Genomic DNA, 12,031 nt, shown 5'->3' with positions numbered 1-12,031 from the left:
TCAGGGGCGGTGCGGATTGCGTCTTGCCACCTCACCAAGCCCCCTATAGCTGAGGAGGACGCCGAGGCTGTGGTGGAGCTGGCAGGAGAGCGCCTTGCCCAGGGTTACCAACGAGAGCGGGTGAGAGCTGAAGCGCCTTCCCGCGGTCCCGGGAGAGCCCAGGCCCCCTCTCCCGGAGGAATGCGCTGCTACCACCCCTGCCCCAACTCCCCTCCCGGGGGATCTATGCCGCCTCTCCCAGCGCACCACCCCTCCCCAGGCCGAGTGTGCCCCCGCGGTGCGGGCTCTGGGCTTGATTTCCGGCGTCCTCCCAGTTTCCCCTGGAATCCTTCTCCAAGCCCCGCCCCACCCCCTCCACCCCCCCCCCCCAAGCGCTGTTCCCCTAGTCCCTAGGATGGCCGCCCTTAGCTCATCACAGAAGGAGGTCAGCAGGGAGACCTGAGAGACAAGGCAGGGAGCCAGGCGCCTCTCCGGCCCGGGGCCTTTCGCAAGGCACCGCAGCAGGCTTTGGCTGAGTCCTGAGCCTCTGTCCTTCAGAGCTGCCAGACCTGGGCCTGGGCCCAGCAGTACGAGGAGACAGCTGGAATCCACATTCCCCGGGTGAGGCCGCCCAGGGGAGGGCAGGGCAGCAAAAATGGGGCCACTGTCCTGTGGATAAGGAGCGTTCCTTTGCAGGTGTTTCCCGGACCCCGGAGACACAGGCTCCGAGCCTGACACCTCTGAGAGAGGTGGGCTGATTCACCAGGGCACACCCAGACTCTGCAGGTACCCAGGCTCAGATGCTGCCCGCCCTGCAATGCGCTGCCCCAGACTAGCCCTGGGCCTGGGGTTCTGCCTGCTGGTGGGCGTGGCCCTCTGCTGTCTGTGGTGAGCATGCCCCATGGAGCCCTCCCTCCCTACCCCAGACCCCTCCATCTCTCAGCATCTCAACCCCCAAAGCTTGACCCCTTCACAGGATTCCCAGGTCCCACCCCCTTCTCTCGGTGCACCTGTCCCTTCACCCCAGCCCCGGTAAGACTGAACTAGCCTGGCTAATGTGTTTTGCTTTGCACTGGTCTGGCCTTTGCACTCGCTCTTTCCTCTGCCTGGACTGTTCTTCTAGCCATGTTAACGTTTATGCTCCAGAATTCACCCTATGTGTTCTTCCCACAAAGCTCTGGGGACCGCCCCCAACCACCAGCCCCCTGTGTGCAGGGCCTGGCATCAAGAACATTCCTGTCCCAGGAATGAATGGCTGCAGGGCTAATGACTCATTGCAGAAGACCAGGAGGCTTTGTCCTCCAAGGTCAGCCAGACCCCAGGAATGATTGGGCGGGGGCGGGGGGAGGGGAGGTGTATCCCAGGTGCACCACGCGGGGCCTGCATTCCCACTGACATGCAGCAAAGCGAGTTTTCAGCCTCACGTGCAAAGTCAGGTCAACAGATGTATTTCCTTCCCAGGGTGTATGTCGAGAACTGGCTGCCGGTCTCCTATGTCCCCTATTATCTCCCCTGCCCAGAGATCTTGTAAGTATGGGCCAGGGCGAATTGGGGGCCCCCGGAGTGGAGGGGGTGAGGGGGTTTTTAAGGTCACTTTGTAGGTTCTTAGGTCCTAAGGTCACGATTCTGAGCGGTGTGGTGAGCTGCCGCAGATGTGGAGTGAAATTCCCCGGTTTCAGTCCTTGGGTGTCCTTGCAGTGCCCCCTCCACAGCTGTGACCTTGAGCCTGTTGCGTAGCTCTGAGCCTCACTTGCTGTATCTGTAAAATGGGATGATAGAGGTGCCCCTCCCGAGCCAGCCAGAGCATGGGGTACTGTGACGATGCCTGTGAATATCCTGGTGTTGCACCTGGCACGTAGGAGGTGCTCAGGAAAGAGTGCTTTCAGGACTTGACTTCTTTTTCTTTATTCAATACATTTATTTATTTTATTTTATTCTTTATTTTTGGCTGCATTGGGTCTTCGTTGCTGCGCGCGGGCTTTCTCTAGTTGTGGCGACCGGGGCCACTCTTCGTTGAGATGCGCGGGCTTCTCATGGCGGTGCCTTCTCTTGTTGCGGAGCATGGTGTCTAGGTACGCGGGCTTCAGTAGTTGTGGCATGTGGGCTCAGTAGTTGTGGCTCGCAGTCTTAGTTGCTCCATGGCCTGTGGGATCTCCCTGGACCAGGGATCAAACCCTTGTCCCCTGCATTGGCAGGCGGATTCTTAACCACTGCGCCGCCAGGGAAGTCCAGGACTTGACATTTTGCTCAATTTCGTGTTCTCTGTGGCTTCAAAGAAGAAATGGACACGTGACCAGTCTCCCCGACATAACAAATCTGACATTTTGTCAGTTAAGAGTGAAAAAGATTTGGTTATAGATGAACCTAGAACTTGAAATGATTCCTACTGATTGCGTCACTTTTTATATCCGATATCAAACGTATCTCAGACTTGCCAAGATGGGATGGAACAGTCTTCCGTTCAGATCGCCCCAGCGCTCTTGTCGTTCAGCTGTCATTAGCGAATAATTCTCTGCCCTGGGCAGGTTGTTCTGTGACGGCGCCGGCCTGATCCCAGTGACGTCCTCTCACTGTGCTTTGTTTCATGCCCCAAACAAGTGCTGGTTTATAAGAACCAGTGTGTTTCCCAGCCAAGTCCTCTGTGTCATCAGACTAAAACTAGTAACAATAATTTTCAAAGGCCAAAAAAAAAAGAGTGAAAAAGGTGATTTGGGACAGTCTCAAGGGGACATTTGGCCACCCAGTCTTGTTTTTCATGACAGCAAAAGGAAAGTTTAAAATCTGGATCATAGACTAACAACATAGTTCATAACTAACAACAAAGTGTGTTTCACTATCATAAACATAGAATACAGTAAATTAGGAGGCTGGATAACAGGAAAGACGAAAGAAAATGAAATACCCTCTTGTGTTTTGCTGGTCCAAGTCATACTCTGACTCCAGAGTTCATTGTCAGCTCGTTGGTTGCTACGCTTTCTATTTGAACAGATTGTTCTAAAAAGCAGAAAGGCTGCTTGCTATTGAAAGTAGTTGTGACCACAGTGTTTTTGTGATTTTTATCCAGTTTCCCCAGAATTGGCTTGCTTTTTTGGCATCTGGTCACCATCATTTTATTCCACCCAGGGACTGGGCCCTAATTCTTGAATCCCTCTCCCTTTCCCACCAGCAAGTTTGCAGCATTTAGGTTGTTTCCAGTTTCCCAGCGTTCTAAATCAGTTTGTAATGAGCAGCTCTGGACAGGCAGCTTTTTCCATCTTAAAGATCCTTTCCTTTGGTAAGTTTCTGAGCCAAAGGATATGGCTGAGGTATTCCTCCATCGCGCCAGGTTGCTCTCCAGGGGGATAGTGGCACACACACACTCGAACTCACACAGATACGCCACCCCCTCCACCCCGCTGCAGCTGCATTGCCCCTGGGCTGGTGCTGGAAGTATTAGGTGCTATGAAAAACAAAAAGCAAACCACCTTGCTGACTCCAGACACGGGAAATGCGATGTGGTTTAAATTTCATTTCTTTGATTCCTACCAGGCCCTCACCTCCCCCACGCCTTCCCATTAACTGAATTTCCTCTCTGGTGCCTCGCCTGCTCCAGCACCTTCTCTCCTTGGCCTGTCGGCGGGTCCTCTATCGCCACCCTTGGCCGAAAGTACTTGCTACATTTTTTTTTCTTTGCAGTGTGTCTATCTTTTGGTTCTACTGAGTTATTATTTTTTTTAATAGATTAAAGTTGGAGAGTTTTGTTTGTTTGGAATGGTCACATCTTCCCCTCTGTTCATTTGGACCTCTTCTCTACTTTTAGTTTCATGACCTTCAGAGGTTTGGAAATATGAAGTTCCTTTTGTGGCTTTGGAATTCTTATGTCTAACCCGTTAAAGTGGCCAGAGCAGAGTGTGTCCAGGCTGGTGGGGGAAAGGGAAATACCGATGGCCAGGGAAGTGTGGAACAGGGGCCCCTTTCCCCTTCTCACTTCTGACCACCTTCTCAGAGTCCCATCACTTTCTTTTCTTCTTTTTTTTTTTTTTTTCTTTTTGAAGATGTTGTCTTCTTTGTTTATTTTTGGCTGTGCTGGGCAGCACGCAGGATCTTAGTTCCCTGACCAGGAATCCAACCCGCACCCCCTGCAGTGGAAGCGTGGAGTCTTAACCACTGGACGGCCAGGGAAGTCCCCCTATCCCTTTCTGAGCCGGGGCCTAAAACGTGCTTGTCGGTGTGAAACTAGGGCAGGGGGCCAATTGGATGGGTCACCTTTTAAAACTTGTTGCTTCCAGAGTATAGACTGATCACAGAAGGACAGATATAATAGGGTTTCACTTCTAAGAGATCTCTGGAATAGTCATATTTATAGAGACAGAAGTAGGAACAATGTTACCGGGGGCTGGGAGAGGGAATGGGGAGTTAGTGTTTCAGGGGGACAGGGTCTCAGTCTGGGACGATGAAAAAGCTCTGGACATGGATGGCGGTGATGGTTGCCCAATGTGAATGTCCTTTAATGCCCCTGAACTGTACACTTTCAAATGGTTAAAATGGGAAATCTTTGTTATGTATATCTTACCCCACACACAAAGCATAGACTGAAAAAACTAGGAAAGCTCCAGGAGGCTTAAGCCATCCCACCGTAGGTGACGTACTGAAGAGACCCAAGTGAATGGCAGGCACCCACGTCCTCAGGTGGTCTGAGCCTTACAGGCGAGCTCAGGCCTCTGCTGGAACAGGTTCTGACCCGGTCCCTGGGTGGCCTTGGGCAAGCCTTTCCATCCCCCAGGCCTCACTTCCACGCTGGGGAGCGATATTATTGTCCCCATTTTAAGGGTGAGGGAACTAAACCCCGAGGAGTGAGATGTCCGGCCCCTGGTCTCTCCAGCCAGCTGGTGGCAGAGCCAGAGGCATGTCGCCGGCAGCCTCCCGTGTCTGACCCTGCCGCCGGCCACCTCCTTCCTTAATCAGCCCTCCTTCCTAATCCCCCCAGGTTGGCCGCAGCTAGTGAGGGCCAGCCACACAGACAGCCCGCCAAGAAGGGGCCAGGGTGCTGCCCTTACCATTCGCTCCGTGCTGGGCACTGGCTGACAGGCCCCGACTTACATACCTCTCTTACCTCTCACGACGGCTCTAAGGGTTAAGGGTGCTACCTCATTTTACAGATAAGGGAAAATGGGTGTATCAGTCAGCCTTCCACTAAAGAAACAGAACCAGGAAGACGGAGGGAGACTGACTGACTGACTGACTGACTGATTGATTGAAAGCAATCGGCTTATACGACTGTGGGGTGGCGAAGCCAGTCTGAAATCCACGGAGCGGGCCATCGGGAAGGGTGGGCTGGAACTCTTCGGCAGGACCTGACACTACTGTCCACCGGCCGAATTTCTTCTTCAGGGAAACCTCAGTTCTATGCTGTAGCTTTTCACCTGACCATATCAGGCCTGCCAGACTGTGGAGGATGATCTTTACATGGGGTCAGCTGGTGTAGATGTTACTGACATCTACAAAATCCGTACCTTCACAGCGACGCCTTGATTGGTGGCTGTGTAACTGGCTTCTTCAACTGACCATCACCGTAGGTTCAGGTTAAGTAACTCGCCCACCCAGGCTAGAAAGTGGCAGAACTGGGCTCACCGGGCCTTTACAGCTCCGCAGACCTTCTCCCCAGTGCCCAGGCTCTTTCAGAGCAATATGTTTGAAAGAGAGACAGAAAAAGACTTTGGAGACAAGTGGTACCAGGCTGGAATCACTGCCCTGCCACACGGTGACCCTGGACAGACCGCCTCTATGGGAGTCCAGCCCCGACAGAGTGGACAGAGCAGTGGGGGAGGGTCAAGGGCATCTGGGGGGTTGGGGGTGCCTGTCCCATGGGGGTGCTTCACCTCGACCTCATCCTTCCCTGCTGAGTGTTTCTGCCCCCCACCGGCACTAATGGCTCTGTCTCACCTCTGCCACCAGCAACATGAAGCTGCAGTACAAGGGGGAGAAGCCATTCCAGCCTGTGACACCGTAAGCAGACGGTCATTTCCCCCTTTGTGGCCCCGGGGTTGGGGGCTGCCTCCCCTTAACCACTCACCCTTCTTGATTGCAGGTTGCAGTACCCTCAGCCCAAGCTGCTGGAGCAAAAGTAGGTGTCGATTAGGGCCTGGGCACAGAATGGAGAGACCTGGGGTGGAGGGGGGGGCGCAGGCCTCTGATCTGGAAGTTGGGGTACTGGAGGTGTCCACTGGCCTCGGGGTCTGGGTAGTCTGGGACCTGGGCTCCGGTCCAGCTCTGTCACTAGCTGTGTGACCTTGGACAAGTTAGCCAACCACTCTGGGATGTTTGTGCACAGGTGGATAATAATAATAGCCACCTGATAGGAGGTTGGAGGACCAGATGAGATGGCGTTTGCAAAATGCACAGCAGGGAATTCCCTGGCAGTCCAAGTGGTTAGGACTCCGTGCTTTCACTGCTGAGGGCCTGGGTTCAGTCCGTGGTCAGGGAACTAAGATCCCTCAAGCTGCGTGGCGCGGCCAAAAAAAATAATAATAATAATAACGCAGAGCACGGTGCCTTCTGCGTAGTCGCGCTCGATCCGTCGTTGATGATGATGTTGATGACCCCCGTCTCCGAGGCACTTAGCGGGCACCGGAAATGCCAGGCTCCTCTAGACACTGGGCATGCGTTAACTCCTGGTCTTGACCACGCTGGGAAGTAGCTATGACTATCCCCACTTTCCACATGAGGATACTGGGGCCCAGAGACGGGGATGAAGCTGCCCGGGGTCACACAGCTTTGGCAGGGCCAAGATGAGAGGGAGGCTTTCCCAGGGGAGGGTCTCAGCCCCCACGGCCTCCTCTGCTGCCAGGCCCACAGAGTTCCTGACACTCACACCCTGGCTGGCGCCCATTGTCTCCGAGGGAACCTTCGATCCGGAACTTCTGCATCGTATCTACCAGCCGCTGAACCTGACCGTCGGGGTCACGGTGTTTGCCGTGGGGAAGTGAGTAGTGGGCTGGGCTGGGCTGGGGGGAGGGGGGTTATAAATTCTGAGCCCCAGGAATTTATAGTCTGGGGAGAGACAGGACCCCAACCCGGGCACCAGGGAGGCCCTGAACCAGGTGCTGTGCAGGTGGGAAGGTACAGAGTGGAGTATGCTGGTGGGAGGGGAGCTTCCTGGAGGAAGGGGGTCTGGCCCTGGCATGGAAGGGGGGAGGGGGAGGCAGCCCAGGCGAGGGGGCAGCAGGAGCCTTTGTCAGGAGACACCCTTGTCCCTTCACCCCTTCTGCTTCCCCTGAACCGTCCAGGCAGGTATGAAGGAGTGGAAAGCCCCCCAGACCACCACATAGAATTGGGGGTCCGTGGTCAGGCCACAGGCAGGTCAAGAGACCCAGGCAGAGCCAGCCCATCCTTGGGGGCCCTCTCTCCTCCAGCCTCCGGCCTAAGGGCTCTCTGGACACCTCCTGTTTTCCCCTCTCCTTCCTCACCCCGCCTGCCCTTTCCTTTAGGAGCCATCACCTGGCAGCTTCCCTCTGGGTCCCTTTCTGGGACTCCTGAGAGAGGGACCCTAATGGGTCCCCAGCAGCTAAGCACCGGCCAGATGATGGATGGCCCAGCGGGGATCAGGGGACCCCCCCCCACCCCTGGCCCAATCGGCACCCAGCAGCCAGCACCACTCACCTTCCCTTGACTCGGCCACTTGCCCGTTTCTTGGCTACTTTCCTCTCTCTGAGGCTCAGTGTCTGTGCCTAGGAAGTGGGGACTGTGGTCCCTGCCTTCTAGGGAGTTTATGAGGCTAGAAGGAGAGAAGAATCCCTTAGAACACTGCCTGGCACTTAGTAAGTGCTCAGTAAAAGTTAGCTCAGTCTGTGAATATGAGTCATCAGTTATCACTATTAGGACGGTCTTAAGAGGTTGGTACTAAGATTGTGGGAATTTGACAGACAAGGACCCCGAGGGGCGGACCTGAGTGACTTCTTGAGATGGAAAGCTGGGAGGTGGACCCCAGCCTGGCCAACCCCAGCCCTGTCCGTGTGGTGCCAGCACATAGTGGGGACCCAGGCAGTGGCCCTGCTGAGGCCACGGTGCATGATGGGATTCTCTCCACCAGGTACACCCAGTTCGTCCAGCACTTCCTGGAGTCAGCCGAGCAGTTCTTCATGCAGGGGTTCCGGGTGCACTACTATGTCTTCACTAACGACCCCACGGCCGTTCCTCGGGTCCGGCTGGGCTCCGGCCGCCTCGTCAGCATCATCCCCGTCCTGAGGCAGGCCCGCTGGGAGGAGATCTCCACACGCCGGATGCAGAGCATCAGCCAGCACATTGCTGAGAGAGCGCACCGGGAGGTCGACTACCTCTTCTGCCTCCATGTGGACATGGTGTTCCGGAACCCGTGGGGCCCCGAGACCTTGGGGGACCTGGTCGCTGCCATTCACCCTGGCTACTTCGCTGTTCCCCGCCAGCAGTTCCCCTACGAGCGCCGGCCTCTTTCCACCGCCTTTGTGGCGGATGGCGAGGGGGATTTCTATTATGGCGGGGAGGTCTTTGGGGGGCGGGTGGCCAAGGTATACGAGTTTACCAGAGGCTGCCACATGGGCATGCTGGCAGACAAGGCCAACGGCATCATGGCGGCCTGGCAGGAGGAGAGTCACCTGAACCGCCGCTTCATCTCACATAAGCCCTCCAAAGTGCTGTCCCCCGAGTACCTCTGGGATGACAGGAAGCCTCAGCCCCCCAGCCTGAAGCTGATCCGCTTTTCTACCCTCGACAAGGACACCGACTGGCTGAGAAGCTGATGGCTGAGCCGGGGCTGCCGTGGATAGGGGGGACCCCAGTGAGCGCCCAGCTCACCGGAGCCTCCTTGCACCGGTGCCTCACTTCTCAAGCCTTAAGTGAGACCAGCCCTGTGCTGTCTACCTCTCAGTCTGCCAGCAGAATCCAACGGGAAAATGGGCCTGTAAAGACCTTTGTAAACTGTGAAGGGTGGTCCGCATATGAGGAGAAGGCCAAGATCATGTAGCCTGTGTCCCAAGAACAGCAGGACAGGAGGCGGGGAGACCAGAGGTGGAAAAAGACAGGGCCCGGCAAGCCTCACCCAGCACACGTGCCTTGGGGCAGGCTCTGGAGTCTCAGCCCCGCCCGGTACCTCAAATTCCCTCTCTGCCCCCCTTCTGTTGCCTGTTGCCCTTAAAGTTGCACTTCTAACACTGTGTGAAAGGCATCGCGGACCCCTTTTCTCTGGCTGCAGGGGCCCTGGATACTGTGATGTCCCCCAGCCACATGGAGCCAATTCCTCGCTCGGGTCCCTGAGTGAGCCTTTGAAATCGACCAGGTCTAGGCTCGCTCTGGTTTCATGTCCCACTTCCCCTGAGGTGCACCACACTCCCTGGCACCAGCTGCCTCCTTTGTAAGAGGGTTTGGGCAGTTTTTAATAAAGGTGGCGTGTGCTCGGCCCTAACTGGGGTTTCTTCACCTGCACATCCGAGTATCTTGGCCACCAGCCCTCAGGGATGCAGACAGCCTGGGTTGCAAATACACTCAGCTTGGGTGGGTGTGGTCAGGGTACAGTTTTCCAGAGAACCTGGGCTGATGCTGGCGCTGGCTGCTGCAACAGACAGGATTTCACCCTGCTTCTCCCGGGAGATGGGTGAAGTGGAAGTGTCGCCAGATATGCTCTTCTGCGTTGGGGGGCGCAGAGCCCACCAGCTGGATACCCTGTGGGGTCTTGGTCCCTGAGCGCGTAGCAAATATGTCTGCCGGGGTTCCTGCGTGCACGGTCAGCCTTCGCCCTGGAATGCCCCTGGCAGGCCTGGGGCCCCAAGGCCATGGTGCAACCCAGGATTAGAGGGTCTTCAGAGTCCTGCGGTGGTTCCCTCTGCCTGGTGGGACAGAGATGCAGTGGGGGCTGGCCCGGTGTCCACTCCCCTGGGGGCAGCAGCATCTTTGCCACGTAAGGCAGGGGCGGAGGGCGGGGGGCGATGCGGTCTGTGGCCACGTCGGGAGGAGGAGGAACCCACCCACCTGACCACCCCTGGCGAAACGGGGGCCAGCCCCAAGTCCACTCTTCCTGCAGCCTGTGTTTTGGGTGGCAAGCAAGGACAGACTGCAAGAGTGTGGACAGACTGAGTGACTGCTGTGAGGAGACAGCCTGCGCTGGAGAGGACGGTCAGGGAGAGGCCCCGAGGGGCTCCCTGGGCAGAGGGACAAGGGTGGACCCATGGCCCATGTGTCGCTAGTGGGGAGCACCTTAACCATGGTGACTGGACCTGCCCCAGGGTGTGTGTGAGGCCAGCAGTGTTGAATGAGCAGGCCCTGCCTTCAAGGAGCTTCCATGTTGGAGCATGGAGAGGGCCCTTAACGTGGAGACCAGAGAAGCCCTCAGGAGCAGGTGGCCCTGAGGCCCTGAGGCCCGGGCAGCACCATCCTTGCTGCGGGGAAGTGAGCCCCTTCTCACTCCCAGCCCAGCTAATGGGCCCGTCTCAGCCGTGGCTCAAACCCCAGGCACTATGGCTACCCTGGTCTCCATCCCAGGGCGCAGGCCTCAGACACAGTGGAGTGAGTTACAGTGCCCAACTCCTGGACCCAAACCAGGGTCCAGGCTACTTCCCAAAAAGGAGCTGAGGGCTTGGGGCCAGAGCCGCTCCGTGCGTGGGAAGAAGGGGCCTGGTAGGAGTGGGAGGGGTGGCAGGAGACAGGCCTGACCCAGCAGAGGGAGGGGGAGTGCCAGAAAAAGAAATAGACAAAATTACAGATGCAAAATGTCTGCAGTGCCCCCTGCCAGGGAGGCCCCTGAAACTTAAACTTGCTGTCCCCTCATGGCCACCTACCACCTCCCCACTCCCTACAGTCCAGCATCCCTGCTCTGCCACAGGGCCTGGCCCTGCACACCTCCACTCACACGGCCTGCTGGTCAGGCCTCCCTGTCCAATCACCTGGCCAATTCCTGGGGACAGACTCCTGACATCTCCAGGAAGCCTGCCTTGACTTATTCCCCCTCCAGGGTGGGTGCCTTTCAGTGTCCCCATAAATCCTCATCCCTATGTCATCATTGACAGTGTTCTGCCCATCTCCACCCCTTTCCCCAGTTGGTAAACCACAAGAGGGTACAGATGGCAGTCAGCCAGGTTTACCCTGGTACCCGAAACCCAGGAGGCATTCCATGAATGTTTGTTGAATGACTGCATGAATGTGAGGCAGCTGAGAGAACACGGGTTTGAGTCTGTCCTAGCACACGAGGGATGCTGGGCAGGTTACTCTATCTCTCTGAGGCCCTGGGGTGACGATCAAATGGGATTATGGCTGGGAGACCTCTGGGCACTGACTTCTGGGCAGGTACTTGGAGAAGTAGATAGGTCTGGGACCTAGCTAGGCAACATGCCCAACCCTGGGAGAGGGCAGATGACCATCATAGCCCCCACTGTGCAAAGGAGGAAACTGAGGCAGACCCCATCCCTGGCTGCATCTCAGGGATGCATGCTTGGGTGGGGTGAATAACGCACCCACTAAGCTCCTTCCAGTTCAGATGCTGTGGCTCTGATAAAACCACATGGATCGTGTCCCCTGCTGCCCCCAACCTGCAGTGATCCCCAACTCCTTGCCCCACACTCAGACCCCTGTGTGGTCTGGTCCAGACACCCTCCCCAGTGTGTGCACCCCTCACTCCTACCCCAGCCTCCCTACAGCCTTCCTCCCCCAGGGACCCGACCAAGCCCTCCCCGCCACAGAGCCCCTGCCTGCAGCACCCCTCCCTGAAGCCCCCCATCCAAGAGGGACTCACCTCCAAGGCTGGGCTCAGAGGCCACAACCTTGGGCTCCTGTGCAGCCACAGCCTTTGAGGTCAGAATGATCTGGGTTGAAACCCACAGCGGGGCCACGTCACGGCCCGTGTGGTGACTCTCAGAGCCTCAGTTTCCTCCACTGAACATAAGGTCAGTCACTCTGACCTTGGGAGGGGGATTAAAGCAGGGGGAAGGTGCCCAAAGTGCTTGGACTCAGGAGGTCGTCTGGCTGAGGGCGCCCAACACAGGACAAGGCCTCTGATGGTCAGCGCGGGCTCAGTGAAGGTAAAGAGCAATGATTCTGAGTCCCCCGTTCA

At 56.7% G+C, this 12,031-nt stretch overlaps 1 protein-coding gene across 1 annotated transcript; it reads left to right on the top strand.

Annotated features, from left to right (window-relative positions):
* The first annotated feature begins 796 nt into the window (after positions 1 to 796).
* On the top strand, positions 797 to 8,732 carry GBGT1 (globoside alpha-1,3-N-acetylgalactosaminyltransferase 1 (FORS blood group)). Its single transcript, XM_065879049.1, has 6 exons — positions 797 to 867; positions 1,441 to 1,506; positions 5,914 to 5,964; positions 6,047 to 6,082; positions 6,806 to 6,940; positions 8,048 to 8,732. The coding sequence occupies exons 1-6, from the start codon at positions 797 to 799 to the stop codon at positions 8,730 to 8,732; spliced, it is 1,044 nt and encodes a 347-aa protein (XP_065735121.1).
* Positions 8,733 to 12,031: the final 3,299 nt, after the last annotated feature.

This window comes from Phocoena phocoena, chromosome 6, assembly GCF_963924675.1.
Source record: "Phocoena phocoena chromosome 6, mPhoPho1.1, whole genome shotgun sequence".
Lineage (NCBI taxonomy): Eukaryota > Metazoa > Chordata > Mammalia > Artiodactyla > Phocoenidae > Phocoena > Phocoena phocoena.
The sequence above is the reverse complement of the archived record's forward strand: the minus strand, read 5'-3'. Positions and strand labels throughout refer to the sequence as shown.

Excerpts from the sequence above, each read along its gene's own strand:
- GBGT1 (XM_065879049.1), top strand. The coding sequence starts at position 797 with ATGCGCTGCCCCAGACTAGCCCTGGGCCTGGGGTTCTGCCTGCTGGTG. Across the intron at positions 1,507-5,913 it reads CTCCCCTGCCCAGAGATCTT|CAACATGAAGCTGCAGTACA; the intron begins GTAAGTATGGGC and ends CTCTGCCACCAG. Across the intron at positions 6,083-6,805 it reads CCCAAGCTGCTGGAGCAAAA|GCCCACAGAGTTCCTGACAC; the intron begins GTAGGTGTCGAT and ends CTCTGCTGCCAG.